Consider the following 20,931-nt stretch of genomic DNA (forward strand, 5'->3'; position numbering starts at 1 on the left):
TTCCATTATCCACGGTTTTCATCCAGATTGAAAACAATATCGCTCATCTTTCATCTGTGAAATGATAACTTCTATGGAACCTTCATTATATGTAGCAGCACACCAGTAATACTAATAATAATTGTATTTATTTATAAATTACAAAAAATATATAAATTTACAGACGCGCTCCGGTAACCGAGCGGTTTAGAGGCGAACAAATGAAACATGTGGCGCGTCATATCACCATGACAGTTATTAGTCCAGTAAACTGCCACTAGATGGCTCGCGCTGCCCTATTTTAATTGTTTTTATTGCTCTCTCCCAAGATTCTAGCCATTTTTAACCTTTTTTTTTTACGTTTTCCTTTCTATTTTTTCGTATTGTTTTTATCATTTTGAAAGATGATTATAATATTGTTATTTTTGTTTTATTTTAATTTTTTCATATTAATTAAGAGACTAAGAGGAAAATAAACACAATATTATTAATACGCTTGCAAATTCATTAAGTGTTTGCCATTCACGATTTATTTACATAGATAAAAGAACTTAAAATTTAAGTTAATAAAAATTAATTTAAAATTTATTCTTCATACCAACGTTTCGGTAAATTTATTACCTTCTTCATGGTATTGTAAAGTTTGTGGAGTAAGTGTTAACAAAAATACTCCTTTAAACAATTTATCCCAAAAAAGTGTATATTTTCGATACGATTAATATCCATGTCATTGCAATAACAAAACAATTCTTGTCCACTAAACATCCATATGGATGTTATCTAAAAAAATAGGCTTAATAGTTTCGTCAATATTAACCTAAATCTAAATATTTCTACAAAATATTCCTGAGCTGCTGAAGATTTTTATCAAAATAGGAGAAATAAAAACAGTTGTCCAAATAATTATTGATCAGTATTTCTTTTTCCCCGAAAATTAGATCTTAAGGTAGGTGCCTTTTGGAAAAGGAGGCCTCATATTTGAGTTGTGAATAAAGTGCTTTCTTTTTGTTTAGTTTTTATTTAATACTTTTTTTTTTACATTGCTTTTTTTAACATATAATATATAGTTGCTTAACGAAGGATTATATGGCGAAAAATCTCAGAATAATTTCTTTACAAAACACTTAACTTATATTAAATAACATCATATAAATAAATAGATTAAATATATTCCTGACAATTTTGCTTTATTTTTTGTATATTTCTATTAATGGAAATACTTTTTAATTTTAAGAAATCTAGGTTCCCCAATATATTTTTATGTTTTGCTGAATTCTAATATTATTTTCTTTCTATTTTTTTTCGTCTTATTATAGACAAGAATAATATTTGATTTATAGTCAAAAAATGTTTTATAAAACATAAATACACAGTTTACGTTTTCTTATAATTCTATTCTACCAAAACTCTCCAGTTAACCAAATTACATACTTTTTTTTTTTCTTTATAGTTCCAATCTACTTGCATAATTATATTGTAAGATATAATTATTGGAAACCTATATTTCTTACTAATAACAACATCTTATGAATTGACTAGGCGATTAATATATTTATAACAATTTAATATCCGTTTTTGTTGGAATGGCATAACCCAAATTTTAGTTACAAAGGAGAAAAATGTCAAGAGTTGGTTTTTTAATTAATTAATCGGTTTTTAATTTTTAATGATTGGAGAGATTATTTTAATGTTGTAAAGATGATTTTTAATCCAGTGGCCACATGCACAACCATCTCTCAGAATGAACGCGACCAATTAAGTTTGTGCTGCTTGCGGTATTTTGGTATAAGGAGCTGTATTTTATTAGAAAAGATCTTTTACTTCTTATTGGATCGCGATTTTTAGCCATTCTCAGTTCAAATCCTTAAAGAGGTATGATAAAGATATTTCATTAACATTAAAACTGAATTAATCCTACGTTTAAAATTTGGGTTTTGTCGTTCCCTAGTGTTTTCAATTCTTCTTTTAAATTTTTGTTTTATTTGTTCCATGTATCACGTTTGCGCAATTGCTAAAGATCAATCGCGGTTCCATTTATTTCTTTCGTATGATACCAAATTTGATCACCTTCAACCATTAAACAACCAGTAATGATTTAAAAGAAAAAAAAAACTTTTACGAATATAAAAATAATGCAAAACAAGTAAAAATTACCTGCAGAAATATCCTGGCACACTACACAGATTTTTTTTCCACCTACCAGATTGCCCAAGAAAGCATGAAATGAATTCTTAATTTATTTTTTTGTAATCATATTTAACAATAAATTGACGTCAAATATTCGATGTTAGTACAGGCTTATATTTTAATTTTATTTATTACTTTGTTTTAACGAATCTACATGTTCTATTTATGATTAAAATAAAAAATTATTAGACATACATTTTGTTTCGTCAAATTTTTGTTTGAAAAGACATTGTTTAAAATTTAGCTTAATATGTAAAAATATTTATTAATAAAGTGCAAGTTTAACATTTATTTCGTTTCTTCATTTTATTTTTTTATTAACATTAAAAAACTTGCTAGAATAAATAACATAGCTGAAAAATGTATACATTTAAAAATTAGCTATTCTAATAAAATATTTTTGTTTTCGTTATAATATAAATTTGTTCAATTCAAATTATATAAATTTTTAAATTATATATATACTGTTCCCTTGAACTTCTGCTCTAAAAAAACAAAGAAAGTATTTTTTTCATTTTAGTTAGTGGTGTCAAACTCGAGTAAGCTATTTATATTCAACACTTCTAACATGACTTTAAAGTATTGGTAAAACAAATTTTATTTCACCAATATTAATGCAATTACACGATTATTTGAGGTTCGCTATTTTATTAGGGGCGTAACAGGACATTAAAGTTGGATTCTTGAAGATATTCGAAGTGAATATACACGATGTGGGAGAGAAAGATAATTTAACCTTTCCTATATAACCTTTTCTATTCCTTTCATTAAGAATGAAATTTGATAGAACAGATAGGCATTCATATTTTTGTCATGAAGGTATGGTACGAATAACTGATTTATGTACATTTAATGAAAGGGCTACCATTATTATTATTATATTACAACCTTTTAATAAAATTAAATATTTATTGTTGCGTTATAAAGACACCTAATTTAATTTTTCCCCATAATTATTCTTATTCTTAAAATCTAACTGAAGAAATTAATTACAGAACATTAAAATAATAATATTGGTAGTTTTTAAAAAAAAGTTTCAACTACGGTTATAATATTTTCTTACTTCAGTTAAATAAGAGCATTGTTTGCATTTTACCAAAAATGTCTAACAACATGTAAACATGAGAGTACAAAACAGGATAAAGACAAAGGAGTAAGGTGCGTTTCAAGGCAGACAAGAAAATTCAAGCAGCAGAAATCTTTCGTACATCGATCTCCCCGACACCAACCATGTGTTGTGTAAAACACACTGGTTACCAATTATAAATTCGTAAGTCTGCTAAAAACCAGTTTGCAACTGATATTTTATTTTTGACTTATTTATTTCTATTAGGGGGAAAAACTCCACTAAGCTTCCATTGCAAGTAACTTACCATATCTGATCTTTATAAGAATTGTTGATCTCGGTTTTATCTATTAAATTGATCTATTTTCTAAGTACAAGCAATGGATTAACACTTCCAAAACAAGTATTCTCAGATCGCTTTGTTAGACACCACTATTAAGACATAGAATTATTAAATGATAATTATTTCTTAACCTTTGTAAATTTCAATATTAATAATAAAAATCGTCAATTATCTTTTCCGTTTTTTAAAATACTATTTTTGAGCATTGATTACTACTTTATTTATTCTTTAACTTTGCCAACTACACCTTTTTAAATTTTCATAAGCAATAAACACATTTAAAATATTTTATACATAACAGTTTAAAAAAATATTTTTTGTTTTGTTTAAAAAAAGTAAAATGTAGCAATTTTGGAAGACCTACATTATGATGTAAAAACAAAAAACAAAAAAACAAAACCTGCGATTTTATTAATCTAAATTTATTAAATATTTTGAATTTACTTTAATACTAACTAATATAATATGGTCCCTTAAATGGGTACCTAGTAAATATACATATTATTATTATTATTTTTTGTTGATGGAATGAACTCCAAATTTGAATGTTATTTGATTTAATATTACTAGTTCGTAGTGACTTTATTTTGAAAATAAAATATATTATTTGGAAAACAGAACATTGAAGTATTTGTTATAAATAATAAAGCTTTCTTTTTTAACTACACTATGTAAATGCGCTAGCTATCTAATACCAATACAATATTTTAATTTTAAGTAGATCATATATTTAAAAAAAATAAAGAAGTAAAAATTAAATACTAAGTTGACATCAATAATTTAAAATAAATAAATTACATTTCGTTTTTAATTACACTTTCTATTGAATTTTTTTTTTAACGATAACGATGTAATTAATTTTTAATATACTTTGGTCTTCAAAACACCAAGATTAATTACTTTATTGAAGTTAAATTAAACGATAATTAATAAGTCAAGAAAAATGGGGCAGTTAGAAAATATTTTTTATTTATTTAGGCACGGTAACATTTAGACATGTAATATAAAATAATTTATATTATATATTCTCATTATGATCAAATATTTTAGGATTAAAGATGGAAAAGGCAAATTTATTTTATCTATTTTTTTAAAATTAATTAAAACAATTTAACTACAATAATAACATTGACAACAGCTATTACATCCCTTTTTAGTAGTTCATTTATAAAGTAAGTATATGGAGTCAGATTTATAACAACTGCATTTTTATTTTTTTAGTTATTTAGCTAATAACTTTAAATTCTATGCCATGAATGAAATTGAAGCGTTGATTTTATTAAGTAACTTTTGGATATATTATGCTTTGTTTTCGTTTCAAAACAGTTAGTTTGCAGCGATACTGCACTAAATTCTTTGCTACAATTGTTATGAGTAACTAAAAATGCTGCGCTCTTTAAAATTTGTGTGTTGGTTTAAAATTTCCGTAGCCTAATGTAAACTAACTTCTTTAGAATCTTGGCGATCCCTAAAATAACTTCTTACTTTCATGGAATAATCCATTCTGTTAGGGCCAACGAAAGGTACTTCATGTTTATTACAGTTAATCAAATCGCTAATATCAACCCAAATCACAGGAGTAATTGTGAACGCTTTTCTTTTCCAATAAATCATTCAACATCTTCACAAACTTTCTCCAATCAAAGCTTACCTATAGTAACTTTAATAGGCAAATCGATCTTCTTTTTTTTCTAAGAATTTAAATGATCGAGTTTACTCGTTTAATCGAGTTACTATCTCTTGTTCTCTACAACAGTTTAGAAAGCCAAATTGCTACTGAGCTTTACCTTGAATACTAGGTCTTTATGTTGTAGTTAAGCATGAGATATTCTTTCGAGCTGAAAAAAAGATAAATTAGTTACCTAAAGACAACCAACATGCTTCCCAATGGGTCTTAGTAACATAAATATATTTTCATTTTAATCTTTAGTAATTTATAAAGATTTTTCATTCACTTTGGAAGCAAGTTCACTACAGTTTTAAGTTTGTATTGTTTTGGAAGCAATGTGGTATTAAATGCTGAACAGATTTCTTATATTGTTTGATTAGTTTTATTTGCTATTATTATTTAAAATACATACAAAATAATGTATTCTACCCACTTTAAAATGCTCGACGTTTTCCAAATTCGATCATTATAATGAAGGAAGTTTCGATATGATTTGGTTGTTCTGTACAATAGAGCCAAGACACAAACTTTTTTACTATTTTAGCAGCATTTAACCAGATATTCGAAGTCATATTGAAATTCTGCAAGCAAATTAATAAATTTATTTAAAATTGTAAGTTGCGCAAAAGTTAATTGAAAGCTATTTTAGTTTATTCTCAAATGAACTAGGCCTCATTTAAATGAACAATTTATCTTTCTTGATAAATTTCAAATAAAAATAGTTTAATTTAAGGCAGATGACTGAAGCAGACATTATGATTCTGGAATGAATTCTAAAGATTTATTAGATTGTCAGATATTTATAATTCGAAGTAATATTTTTCTATCTGTATTTTTAATAATTTACCGAATTTTCTACTAGCAAAAATTTACAGCTAGCATTTTTTTATTTTGGTTTTTATTGTCTTTGCAATAAATAAAAGACACATTTTTTTGTCACAAAAAAAAGGGAAAATATTTAAATGTTAGAAATTTGTATTAATTTTTTTTTACAAATTTCATTCAAATTTAGTTTTTCTTGTTTCATGTTTTTTTGTATTAATCACCACATTTAATTTTTCAATAGGCCTTATTTAAAACGTTATTAATATTTTATAAGTAAATAAAATGTGCGTTAATATATCGTTACAGTTTTAGGCAATATTTTATTTATTTTACGCTACGTTGGCATATTGTATTTGTAATATTTTTTTTAACAATTGTTAGGCTTTTCTGTTCGAAATGAATCAAAAAGTTTTTTTTTAATATATTCTAAATTTGAGATATATTTGTGCCGCGATAATTGTTATTTATTAAAATTCAACGTGCACCGTAGATATGTCTGCAAAGATTTATTGAATATTAAACATAATAATTAAATTAATGTTTCCCCCATTTAAAATTTTTTTTTTTTTATCATTGTTGTACTCTTAATTTCGCTCTCATTATTAACAGATTTTTTTTTTTTTTTGTTACGCCAATAATATTGTATTTTTTGTTATAAATAAAAAAAAATTTCCCCCCCCCTTGAATTTTTGCAAAATGTTGATTCACTTTAAACACAAAAAAATAATAAAGACTATTGGAAAAGCTTGGAAAAATTTCTTTGATATTAAAACATAAAATTACAATTGGTAAATCTTGAAAGAGATTAAAAATGTCAACAAATAGTTCTTCTTCTTCAGTTGAGGTAGGAGATGTTGCCGCCTCTTAGGTTTTTTTTTTTGTAGGAACCTTTTTTATTATTTTTTTTTCAATTACAATCTTGAATATATTTTTTTTTATCCCCTAGTCATTAAACAGCTGATGCTAAAACATGGTATCCTGATCAGCTGCTAATAAAGGACTACTTTCACCTGTTGGAAATGCGGTTGCAGGTGTGAGCCTAGAAGACGGTGTTGTAGGTGCTGATCTGCTCAACCATCCTCGACCACGGTATTTATTTCGGGTACTGTTAGAACCACCACCACCGCTTCCAACACCCTTTAAACGTAAATTATTATTAGTAAAATTATCTTAATCAATAGAATATTAAAAAAATATTTTGAAGAAAAAGATTATGTAAGCACAATGTTATGAGTTTCAACTGAGCTGAACAAATTTTACCAGCACTAAGTATGAACTAATGTTTATGTACAAGATAAATGATGTTATTCTATGCAACTAATGCAACACTCCCTTTGATAATTGTAGTTAATTTTTATTAACGAAATTCTGAGACCCTAGATGTCTTAGAACTAAGAATTTTGTATTCAAACGCACTAGAATTCTATCATGCTACAGGCCTGCTCATCGCCATAACTGTTTCCATGGAAAGAAGAATAACACTGGACGTTAAAGTGATATACATTGCTTGAAATAAAATGTTTGATTAGGCCTATGATCAGAAAATAGTAGTTTTATCATGTCATAGACATCATAGAGGTGAATGTTCTATTTATCTATTTAAATAATTATTTTTCATAGCTTATGTTTTTTTCTGAGGTAATAGTGTCACGAGTAAGTAGTGAAGATAAGTTTTTAGAGTTAGATTCTTAGTGTGTGATGCTTGATGCCTAAATTTAGGCCAATTTAAATGGAGGTCGTTTGGTATCCAGTACTTTGCGTAGGACCTAGATAAGATAGCCCACCATCTACTTTATTTGTAGACTAGAGAAGTAGTTACTAGACTAGTAGTAGCCTGTATGAGCCGTAGAAGTCCATCCTCCTATATGCCATTTGTTCTGCTGAACAAGAAAAAATACACACCTTTTAGCGATTTCACAGAAATCAGAGTGTACTTGTAAGATTCTCATAAAGTAAAGAGGGCGTTTCCTTCACTTTTGACTTGTTCTAAACCGTCCTTCATTTTTACTGAGCACACTTTTTTTTTTTAAATAAATTAAGAGAACTGTTATTAATAGCTACAATAATTAAATTATTTTTACATTCAATTACAACTATACTACTTAACTTCAATAACTGCCTATGGATTTTTCTAAGAGTAAATACATCTAGATTCATAGTAACTTTAATAACTTTGCTTTCTACTTCTATTTTCTACAAAATCTATTAATAATAATAATTATTATTATTATAATTTAATAATTCACTAAAAAATGGTGTAACCATTGAAGATGATTGCTAATTTTAGGTTATTAGAATTATTTTAGAAGATATTTTCAGAAAAATTTTATACTACACAGTGTTCAGCTTGGTGTAAAGCTTTTTTAATCTAATTGTGTTCTAATAAAAATTGATATTAAAGTATAAATTATGCTAAGGATTTTACCCAACCTCAACTTATTAAACTGTTCATAGAATAAGATTATTAATTCCGATCCAGCGAAAACTGGGGTACACCTTTTAACAAAATTAATTTAGAAAATTTAATTTTGTTTATTATTATTATTATTTGTTACTTATAATTATAATACTTACTTATAATAACCAATTGTTCGTACTTTTTGTTTTTCAAAATAAATAGACCTAACATGTAGTATATTGGCCTTAATATTAACAATCAAATACAGTAATCGCAGTATTCCTGTCAAATTAGGAGAAAAGTTCCACTTTTTCCAATAGTTTTTACTTCTTGTGTTTCAAAATAGATTCGGCCCAATATGTTCAACTTAGCATTGGCCTTAATATTAACCATCAAATACAGAATAGCAGCATTGCAGTGAAATTAGGAGACTATTTCAGCATTTTCCAATGGTATATACTACCTTTTTTAAAATAGATGCACAATCTAGCATTGGCCTTAATATTATCTACTTAATACTACAACCGCAGAATTCCAGTGAAATTAGAAGACCATTCTTCTGCTATTTCCAATGGTTTTTACTTCTTGTTTTTTAAAAAATATGCATATGTAAATTATTATTTTCTTCACAGGCTTTACGTCCAATTACCGATTACTTATTTTGAATAACTACGGAAACTTGAGTGATTCAAATGCATTTTATGATTCATTAAGTTGCCTGTAGCAGTCTGATGGTAACCCAGTAAATCTGGGATTGTTTAGGTACCCTTTATGTGCTTAGATGTGTTGAGTCATTGATTTCTAATATATATACATAATATATAAAGAAACATTTAAGTACCTAATCTGATTATCCTCCAATATTGTGGTCCTGAGTTCAATTCCCGGAATTTTATTTATGTTGACAAGAGAAATTCAAAGTAAAGTAAGTTAGGTACACGAGAGCATCAATTGCAGGGAAAAATAAGTAGTGATTTAAGTTCATGTATCGTTGTTCAACTTGTTAAAAACTATAAAATAACTATAAAAATATATAATGTAAAAATATGAATTAACTATAAAATGATAAATAAATACAAACTAAAGACTTTCTTCTACATGTTAAAATATATATTAAAGTAATCATAACTAATTTTTAGTAAAGTGTACCACAGTTTCCAACTGCATTTCTTCATTAATGCATTCTTTTTTATTATTATTTATTTTATACCAATTATAAACGATGCACTTTTGTATAGGTTTTGATTTATAATTTCTTTTCTTTTAAAATTATTGCTATAATTGGAGGTGGTGGAGCTGTACCTGTTGAGGAAGGATACGAGCTAATGTAGGTGTGGTTGCTCTAGGAGGGGAGTCTAAAGGGGCTATAGACTGTGAACTAACATTAGATAGACCACACAGAGACGGTCTGGCTTGTCGTCTTTCGCATTCTGTGCTTACGACACATTCTGCTCTCCTCTCCTAAAAAAGAGAAAAATAATATAATGAAAAACAAATTCATACAGCTTATTAGAAAATGAAATCTACTAAACTAGTTCAATTCCAATTACATCCATCAACATCCAACTGATGAATTCATCAATCTTATTCAAGTACGTAGATAAACTGCAACATTTCTAAAATAGAAAATCTATTTCTTGAAGGCAGTGATAAAAAAAAAAAAAAAAAAACTGATGCAAAAGATAAGTCTGCTTTACAGTTTTAAACAATCTGCTCTATTTCATGTAAACAAATGTTACAATAATTCCTCTAAACTTCATTAAAACTACAAGAGCGAATCAAAAATCCTTCCGTTTTCATTGATGTAATAAAAATTTTGTTTACAAGTTATAACAACAGACAAGGTGCTCCATAGACAGGCAATCTAAATATAAGGTCTCAAATGGATCTAATTTTGGACCCTAATGGAGAAATTCCTATACAAATGATGCTAAACTCTGCCTCAGTATTTGAGAGGGTACAAAATAATTCGTAAACAGTTATTGTAACTACTTAATACCACGATTTAAAACTATGTATTGTGGGTGACCTTCATTTAGTCGAACAATTAAATTTTGTTAGTGCTACTATATGTAAATATTTTTAAAAGTTAGAAAAATAAGCATTCTCGATAATCAAGATTAAAAGCAACCTGGGCCGTTCATAACCTTAAACATTCTTTCGTATACAGTAAAATGTTTCATCTTAGTAATTCATGAAATGCTTTTGTGTAGAACATCTGCATTTCTTTCATAAAGTTTGACTTCTTAAGTTAGGTTCAAAACTACTCATTTCAAAATATAGTAGAAATGAAAGCTTGTTGTATTAACTTACTACAAATTGTTTGATGGAACCTCTCTAAAAATAGATCTAATAACACTCATAAAGGCCCCTTAATAATGCTAGAAGCGGATAATTCGAATCTTTTAGTTTTTATGTTTAGAAGAGGAGTCAGATTGTTTCCGATTTATCTAATCTTTCCTAAACCAATGCCAAGAAGCTCATTCACTTTTTCTGAATCTATGTTCTTATCCTAACATGTCTTGAAGCATTAATACACTTTTTTAACAACAATATAAACCAATTTTATTTTAAGATTTTATCTAATTTGCGAAATTTGAGACCTTCATTTAAATAAATAAATAAACAAATCTAAACATACTTAAAAGTCAGAAATATTTGATTATCTTTGACTTAATGTTTGCAAGAAATGAAAACAACATGATTAATTACAATTTTTTTTTTTTTTGTCTTAGCACAAACTTAGTGTTATTAAAACTAACCTCTGTTGGAGGCGAAGTTTGAGAATTGATTTGCTCTACACTTCCAGGGGCACTGGAGTAAGGAGGAGGAATCAAGCTATTTGCCTGCAACATAATTAAATTATTATCACTCTTATTTCATTAATCCAGATTAAAGAAAGAATAATGTCAATTTCAGTCATTATTTTTTTAAATATTTTACCGAGCTTTCGACCTAGGAACTAGGTCATCTTCAGGGTTTATTAACAATAAAATATTTTTATATTGTTTATACTAAATTGATTTGTCTTCTGCTCTGCCTGCTTATGAAAGTTCAAAGATTATCTTTCTTATCATCATCAACACTTTTTGCTGGCATAAATAATTAATTGTAAACTATTTCATCGCTTATACCAGTGGTGGGCAAACTTTTTTAATGGGGGGCCACAAAGTTTAAGAAATTCTAGAGGAGGGCCAGAATTATAGAAAAAATGCATTTTGTGTTAAAGCTTTTAATCATAATATTATAAAAACATTACAGCATTCACACTTGTGTAACTACGCGGCTAGTTTAGCTTCACCTATAGGTTATGCATCTATTATTCTACTAAGTAGAATCTACTTTATACTTCTCGACCGTCAAAACGTAATTATAGCGGGCCATATACTATCCATGTCGATGGACCTTCGGCGGGCCGGATTAAATACTTTCGCGGGCCGGAGTTGGCCCGCGGGCCGTACTTTGCCCATCACTGGCTTATACGTTTAAATAAAAATTATTATACTTACTTCATTTGTTGCACTACAAAATAAGCTTGAGCTCAGTGAATCGGCGGTGCTAGTGGCTGAGAGGGACCCTAAAATTGATAGTATATTATTCTTTGAATTAGAAATCAAAATTGCCATACATAAGTTTAGCCTTTAATTTATTATTGTTATTATTACTGCCGCCATAATGGCTGAGAGGTTATGGTGGTTATACATACGTATGTAGAATTAACATTAACTGTTGTTTAATGTAGTTAATTTTTTAAGAGTGAAGAAGTGTTCCAGTGTATCTAATCGCGGCAGAAAGTAAAATGTACACCATTTGTCAGAATGAAAGCAAATTTGGTTTATGTTAAATTCAGGCATATAATAATCTTTTTCAAATTAAATTACTCTGAAGAAATAATAATATTTCGAATTCATGCACTTGTCAATATAAGGGTGAGGCAATGATTTCTAAATTTAATTTTAAAAACGTGAAGTATTGCTTCCAAGTCGGGCTTTACATTCAAATGGTCGTGGATAAAGGCGACTAGCAAACACACTAGTAATATAGTTCAGTGAATAGCTTTTTCTGTTTATCCAAAACAACGAAATAGCCAAGTTTTTTAAGATGTGAGTTAGATGCCAAATAGCCTTGGACAGTCTCACATTCTGATGAGAGCGAACAATATTTTAGTTTTTAATAATTTATTTAGATAACTTAGCATTATTAATTACGAACTAAATATTTAAAAACTACATGGAAGAAAGCTATGGTCACGGCTGATCAAAGAATGAAACTCACGCAATGGTAAGATTTTTTTTTTATGACCCATTTATATTTGTCACGAAAACTCTAGTGGTAAAAAAAAATGGTGATTCAGAAAGAATGGGTTATCTATCGAACGTGAAACTAATTGCCAGTGTTTTTTTTTTTTTAAATTGTTAATGCCAGCCACTTCAATTGCAGAAAAACTTTGTGATTGATGAGAGTTTGCGTTTATCAAATATAAAAATTTTAGAGTTTGGAAAACAATTAGAAACCTAGGCTACTTTACAGAGGCGGAGATAGAGGTGGTCTAACGAGACTAGCTTACTGGAGTGAAATGAGAATCACTTCAACGGCTGCCATGGTGATGATATTGCATCTTCCACTATACTGTACCCAAATGAAGAGGAGCTAGATAATTTGGCGCAGTCAATTTTAAAACTGAGGTAAGGTGCCTCTTAAGTGGTGTAGAATGCTTTATAAGGTGAAAAATGCTATATTTATGTGGGCAAGCTAATCTCAATTCGGATTGAGATTATGGTATCTTCAGAACTAACTATTTGCAGGTAGACATTTTTTTTATTTTATTTTGGTCGAATTGGGTACTTCGTCAAGATATTGTTTCGATTTTATGCAGTTTGGCTACTCTATTATAACAGTGATTACAAACTTTCAATGTATAACTTTTTTCAAAATAACTGCTTGATTTTTTTAAAATAAGAGGACTGTTAGGAACGCTTGTTGAGTTAGGGAATTGTTATATTCAGTTAGTTAGCCAGAGATAAACCAATTTTATATGAAAAAAAGTACAGATAAGTACAGTCTTTTTAGAGAATATAGAATATACACTCGCTTCTTACAGGTCCATCCAAGAAACGAGTGGTGGTTGCTCACTTGATTAACAAACACATAACTAAGGTATGGTCGCTTAAAAGATTGTCTTCGAAGAATATGTATAACTTTTAAGAATTTAAAGATTTTAAAATTTAATTTAAGACGTCTTTATTAAAGCTGAAGCGAGTTGCAGCCTAATTATTCTCTCAAAAAAAATATCCCAGTAGAATTCTATAGGATTCCATAAAAGCTTAAACAGATTTTGAATTCTTTTATCTAACAAGAAAAATTATCTATTAAAAGAAATATTCTCTGAACATTTTTTAACTTCAATTAGAGCCTAAATGATGTACTAATATACAATTTAGGTCTAGTATTTTAATTTTACTTAAATAGATAAACACAAAAAACTAGATACGTACCAACTGGTCGCATGATGTAGTTTCTGAAATATTGAACCATCAGGTAACTGCCTCCCGTTTTGCCGTTTTCCGTGTAACTTATCACAAGTGGATATAAATCCGGTTTAGATGTCACCTGAAAATATTTAAAAAAATATTATATATTTTTAAAATTATACAATACAAAGCACCACTTGCTGTGTATATTTTTAAAAGTATTTTGTGTGTATCCAGATCAGATCATTCGTCAGTTCACCACAGAATTGTTGTGTTTAGTACATTAATAATTTAGCTAATACATATAAAGCAATAGACCATAAAAAAGGTAACAATCTCAGCTTCGCGATGACAAGTATCACTGACCCAATCATTCTAAGAACCGCCAGAATCTACAAACCATAGATTTTTTTTTTTTAGACGTTTAATAATGATAATAAAAAGAAATTAAAACATAGTTATGTATTGTCATTACCTCAGCGTATGGAGGTGGCTGATGAAATGAAGAACACCTGCTGTAGTTGGGCGGATGGTAGCAAGAGTCTGGAGTTGGAGGTTCAGATTGTTGTCGGACTGGTCGGCTTTTCTTTTTCCATAAACCGCAACCGCATCCGCATAGCACTGCCAAGGCCACCACGCACCTATCAGGTCAAAGAGAAAGTAATTCACTAATTCAAACAAATGTGCATATATAGTTATTTATTTAACAAGTGTGGAAAGTAGCAATTTTCCTCACGCGAGGCAGGGTTTGCACGCACGAGCGAGCGAAGCGAGGCGATTGCAAGTGCAAATTGCCGAGTGTGAGGAAAATACTTTACACTCGAGTTAAATATTATATTTTTCCTGCAACCATTTATTAACTAATAAAATTAAAAATTTCATTTTTACAGTCTACAAAAAGTAATTTATTTATTATAAACATTTATTGTTATATTACAATTATTTAGTAAACGATTTGGTATCCTTTATAAAAGATAAGTCCCATGTTCGCACGCTGTTAGAGAAGTATAAAGAAAGTTTAATTTCCATGGATTATGACAAAATGATAAATTCTAGTTTTCTTACTTTTACCAAAAACTCTTATCTTAATAAACAAATAATACAACCATATCTTAATGACAAATTATCATTTCATATTATTAAATTATTCTTTCAATTCAGAATGTCAGGACCTTATGTACTGAAGTTTACTGTCAAAAATATTATATATACAATAGATTCAAATAAATTTTGTATGGTTTGTAATGGAGGTCAGCGTGAAAATATCGCTCATTTGTTTTTAGAATGTCCTGCATATAGCATTTATAGGCAAAGTTTAAACCTTGATAACAACAATTTAGCGAGAGAAATGGAAATATTAGCGAATGATTATTCTCAATCAAACATTCACAACGTGTACAAATATGTTAAAAATATACTGTTACGGTCATTTCTGTTGAATGAGTAAAGTTTGAATTTAGCTGTATGTTAGATTCTTATTATTTTGTTTGTATTTTTTGTACCAAGTTGTATTCATTGTTGTTAAGGATAAAACCAACTCCTTTTGTTACAGGTTTATAACCTATAAAACAAATTAAAAAAAAAAAATAAAACAAAAATATTACAATTATTCACATTACTTATTACATTTTCTGCTGTTTCTTTTATTGATGGAGGAGTGTTTTCTAAACAGGAATCACTAGAATCCATTTTAAATTTCTATAAGGTAACACTATAACCTTTTTAAATGTTATAATTAAAAATATCTAATTAATTATTAAAGTATTATTTTTATTTCTATATTCCTTTCAATTTTTATTTTATTTTTTAATATTCGTTTTTTAATTATTTAGTTACGTTAAATAAGCTTATTAAAGTTTTACAGAAAATATTTATGTTAATAACAAAACTTCTTATATCAAGGAAGCACAATAAAGTTTTTCCACTCACCAGTGAGGAAAGTGACACTAATGGGAATTTTTCCCCACTAGTGTGGGAAGTTGGGCATTACACAGCTGATTTTAATTGAGTAATGAGAACATTCCTACATGGTTGCAGAAAAAATTAATTTTTAATACTTTTTTTTTATAATAAAAACTTCATAAAAAAAATAAAAATAATCTAATTTATTGTTTTTTTTTAAATACAAGTTTCTAAAGAGCAATTTGCTGGGGCTTAAATTGTTTTCAGTAATTTGGCAGCTTTTAGAAATTATAATGGTTGCTCGAAGATAGCGGTCTATAGTCAAATGTTACTACCACATTCAATAGGAAGTTTTCTGCTGTTGAAGGAAGCATCTGCTTCTAAAAGTGTCATCCCCAGATGTGCTGAATATAACTAAGAATTGAGGATGCTCTAGTTAAAGTTCACATCACCTTCGCAACTCAACTAAAAATCTAATCTTTCTCTGATTTCATGTCATTATTTTCGGAAGTAACGTTTTGCTTTTTTCTAATCACGTACTTCTTTTCGAACGTTGATTCAAGTATAAACTAAAAGTAAATGGTTTTCAACTAAGAAACGCTTGGTAAAACATTACTAGTAAACAGGGTATTCAGCATAAGACTACCGTAACTTCGGGAGGCGATTCTGGGCATTATTTGCAACAAAAAATTACATATAAACTAAGGCTCGATTCGGCTCCGTTTTATAGATATTTTTAATTTTATGTTTTTTCAAGGTATTTACTACTTTTTAGCAAAATAGTTACCTATATTTCTCAAACTATTAAAGCTACAGCTATTTTAATTAGCTCATTAGAAAGAAGGTTAAATTTCCTTTTAAATAACCTAATCTGTATTCCAAAATAATAATATTAAGTATTTCAAATTGTAGCCCAAACATAAGAAATAGCAAGTTTCTAATTTTTTCCAAAAAACTTTGACTTCATTTTTCTCAAAAACATTTTATATGAAAAAACCGTGCACTATTCAGGAAAAACATCTACATACGATCACCTTTCGAACGGTATACAATGCATTGGGGTTATTTTAAAAATTGATGCAGAAATCTGTGATTAATTGCAAAAAAGTAGGCCTCAAAACAGCGTCGGCATTATGAAAGGAATTCACCTACCATAAGAATATAACTGATCAGAATCATCAAATCCAGTACGATTTTTTTGCAAACGTGTATTTTAATAATTAATTTATTTAAGAACTATATTCAAAAATATAAAATTTACATTATAAATAATAAAATAAAATAACAGGAAGAAAATGGTGTATGAGGTTAAATGAAGGTTAGGTGCCAATTTCGAAAGAAAGGACGAGTTTAGATCTGTGTGTTATTCTTTAGTTATTTAGAAAAATATGCTAAATATGTGAATAAAACACAGATTTTCTTGAACTACTCAATAAACTTTTGGAATTAACAGGTTTTGAAGAGCTAATGAATAAGTTGAAATCGCTTTAGCTTTAATAGTTTAAGAAATATAGACAACTGTTTGCTAAAAAGTAGTAATAACTTAAAAAAAACATAAAATTAAAAATATCTATAAAACAGAGCCGAATCGAGCCATAGTTTATATGGATTTTTTTTTGTTGCAAATGATGCCCAGAATCGCCTCCCGAAATAACGGTAGTTTTATGCTGAACACCCTGTACGATGTATACAGTTGAGTGCTAAGCAAAATGAACGCAACAATAACCTACTTCTTTTACTAATAAGATGAATTTCCATTGAAGCTTGGTTTGCAATACTGACTTAATAATAATTGTGTTTATTAAAAAACTATTTGCATACAAAAAAATTCTTACATTTGAAATCGAAAACCCATCTTAGGCATGGACTTAGTCCGCTGCAAGTTGACTCTGTTTGTGTAACATGTACTAAACTACGGTACTAAATATATTCTTTCAGTGTTAAAAATTTAAATGATCTTTTAAAGATTGTCTATAATTCCAAGCTGATACTATATACGAGGGTCGTTTGAAAAGTCCGTGCAAAGTCAGAGAGATAGCACCACTGGCGCGTGTCGAGGTTATGTTTAGTTAGTAGCATCTCTTGGAAGAACACACACCAAGTTTCAGCCAGATCGGTCTATTTCTTTGTGTTTGGCAATCGTTTGAACCGACGAAGTCGAGTGATTTTCAAAAAATGGACGAAAAAGAATTTCGTGTGTTGATTAAACACTACTTTATGGAAGGCAAAACGCCTCAGGAGACTAAAGAGAAGCTTGATAAACATTATGGTGACTCTGCACCTTCGATTAGAACAGTTTATAAGTGGATTCAAAATTTTCGGAGTGGCCATATGGGCGAAGACCGTTCCTTCGGCCGGTAAGATTATGGCGACTGTCTTTTGGGATTCTCAAGGAATAATCCTCATCGACTATCTGGAAAAGGGTAAAACTATTACAGGTGCATATTATTCATCGTTATTGGACCGTTTGAAAACCGAGCTGCAAGAAAAACGCCCACGATTGGCCCACAAAAAAGTCCTTTTCCATCACGACAACGCACCAGCTCACACCTCAGCAGTTGTGGTCGCAAAATTAATGGAAATAGGGTTACAACTCGTTTCACATCCCCCCTATTCTCCAGACTTGGCTCCCTCGGACTACTATTTGTTCCCCAATATGAAGAAATGGCTGGCGGGAAAAAGATTTTATTCAAACGAGGAGGTGATTCAGACTTGGACAAATCCTATTATTCGGAAGGGATCAACAAACTAGAGCAGCGTTGGACGAAGTGTATAAGCCTAAAAGGAGACTATGTTGAAAAATAAAAAAGGTTTACCCCAAAAAATTAAGTAGTTTTTATTTTTGCACGGACTTTTCAAACGACCCTCGTACAATGATATTTAGCGCTATTCGCTTATGTTTCTTACACAAATCGAGATATTTTTTATAACAAAACAGTTTTTTTGCAATACTTACTTTTTAGCACTGAGAGAAACTTAAAGTACAACAATTAAAAAAGCTGGATTAAAAGAGTTCTTTTTTTTGCACTACTTTAAAAGAGATAAAATTAACTCGAGGTAATTTTGATTTGGACAGTTTTTCTCTTTGTACTGTTACCTAGTATTTTCCAAACGAGAGTATTTTCTTTGCAAAGCGTTTTTCACATTTCCAGTTACATTTTAAATTCCAGTTTTTCTTTGTTCCTATATGTTAGTTTTAAATTTAATAATGTACTAACAAAAATATGTACACATATTTTTAATTTTTTAAATATTTGAGGGATTATCTTGTTATATTTCTTTTTCCATTTTATGAATCTGATAATATTCAGTGTTAAATATTTTCATTTGTTGTCACAAAGCATAACTTCAATTCCCTTTTCCCGAATGTAATACTCATGTATTAGTGGACTAAGTTTTTACTTTTGACGAGTGATTTAAAAATTTATAAGGCCCTTTTTTCAAAATTATCAAATCAATACTTTTATTGTAATTATGTTCTTTGTCTAAAGAAACTTCTATTCTTGTAGATCTTATAAAGTTTAAGTATTTTAGTTTTAAAATTCGATGGTTTATTGCACAGTCTTTAAGCAATGGAAAATGGATAATCAATTAAATCTATAAGTGAAAGGATGTTCGTTTGATTTTGTTAATGATTTTATACTTTAAGGAAGACTGAGGAACACGGTTAGTGCTGGAAATGGCGATCTTGGCCTTGCAATGCTGCCTTTTACAGCTATGATAGAAAATAAAACTACAGTGACTCCCATTAATATTGGGACAGTACATACAGAAGTTAAAAATTGACGAAAATTAAAAGTGGCACCCATTTATTCAAATTTTTATAAATTCATTTCATTTTATAATTACTATTAATTAAATAAAAACTATTTAAATAAGTACATAAAAATGTTTTGGTAGATTAAAAAAAATATATATAATAATAAGAGCAAATTCTACCTCTCATAAATATTGGGACACTATTATAATTTATAGTTTGTCCAAGGTTTTGCCCGAATATTTATACAATTTGTAAATATATACCTTAAGCATATATTCAATATGAAATTAATAATTATATTAGTTTACATAAATCAAGCCAGGTGTAACATGTCGCGCAAAAATACAAATACAACGATTGAACAAAGAAAAATTGTAATTTCTTTGCACAAAGACAATAAAAAGTGTTAGAGAGACAGAAAAACTGATCGGACCTAAAACATCTACTGCGTGGAACATCATTCAGCGTTACCAAAAAGAAAAAAGAATTGTTTCAACCCCACAAAAAGGCCGTCCTCAACTGCTCTCTGAGAGAGAGCAGCGTTATATATTAAAAGAATTAGAAAAGATCACCGACTTAGTGCTCCAAAACTTCTATGTGAAATTTTTGACATGTTCAGAGAGCAAAAAAGGAGCAGAAACTGTTCGGAGAGGGCTAAGAAAACTCGACTATCATGGTAGAGTAGCCTGGAAGAATCCTTTTGTCAGTAAGATAAATAGTGTTAAGAGAGTGAAATTTGCCGAAAAATATTCTAATGTAAATAGTGACTTTTGGAATGATATACTCTAGCGATGAATCAAAATTTAATGTTTTCCAGTCAGATGGAAGGGTTATGGTCTGGAGGAAAGCGAATGCTGAACTCGAAAAGAAGAATTTACAGCCAACTTTAAAGGGTTTTAAAGCTGCACCTCCGGGTGGAGGTGGGTCAGTTCTGGTTTGGGGCTGGATGTCCGCATCAGGATTTGGAGAATTAATGTTTATTGATGGAATGATGCACAAAATGGTTTATAGTAATATATTAAAATATAATTTGAAAAAAGTGCCTAAACATTTGGTATTTAGGGTCTTCTAAATTCTACCAAGAGAACGACCCCAAACCTACGGCTTGGGTGATACGTCAGTGACTGTTATATAATTGCCCAAAAGTACTCCAAACCTCTCCGCAGTCACCAGATCTTAATCCCATTGAACATTTATGGCAATATTTAGCCAGTGCTTTAAGAAAAACGAGTAATATCTAACAAAAATGAATTAAAACGATGTTTCCTGGAAGAATAGGAAAAAAACACCACCTGAATTAACCAAAAACTTGTTTCATCCATGCCTGATCG

The 20,931-nt window shown here is 29.0% G+C and overlaps 1 protein-coding gene and 1 long non-coding RNA gene across 4 annotated transcripts in view; one reads left to right on the forward strand and one right to left on the reverse strand.

Moving 5' to 3' along the window:
- Positions 1-1,286: 1,286 nt before the first annotated feature.
- Positions 1,287-20,931, reverse strand: part of LOC141447142 (uncharacterized) — a 188,989-nt gene continuing 169,344 nt past the window's right edge. The window contains exons 4-9 of one of the 3 annotated variants that reach the window (XM_074114378.1): positions 14,414-14,579; positions 13,963-14,077; positions 11,977-12,032; positions 11,230-11,313; positions 9,770-9,928; positions 1,287-7,206 (exon numbers count right to left, since the gene is read on the reverse strand). In XM_074114378.1, coding sequence (XP_073970479.1) covers positions 7,033-7,206; positions 9,770-9,928; positions 11,230-11,313; positions 11,977-12,032; positions 13,963-14,077; positions 14,414-14,579 — 754 coding nt within the window. In that variant the 3' untranslated portion in view covers positions 1,287-7,032. Of the gene's footprint in view, positions 7,207-9,769; positions 9,929-11,229; positions 11,314-11,976; positions 12,045-13,962; positions 14,078-14,413; positions 14,580-20,931 lie in introns of all 3 variants that reach the window. The other 2 variants (XM_074114379.1, XM_074114380.1) reach the window with 2 other exon arrangements.
- Positions 12,177-14,606, forward strand: LOC141447151 (uncharacterized). The gene is made up of 3 exons (XR_012454157.1): positions 12,177-12,748; positions 12,998-13,152; positions 14,419-14,606. It is a non-coding gene; the product is annotated as an uncharacterized lncRNA (long non-coding RNA).

Source organism: Rhodnius prolixus, unplaced genomic scaffold, assembly GCF_049639745.1.
Source record: "Rhodnius prolixus isolate KJV_2025 unplaced genomic scaffold, Rpr scaffold_7, whole genome shotgun sequence".
NCBI classification, from domain to species: domain Eukaryota; kingdom Metazoa; phylum Arthropoda; class Insecta; order Hemiptera; family Reduviidae; genus Rhodnius; species Rhodnius prolixus.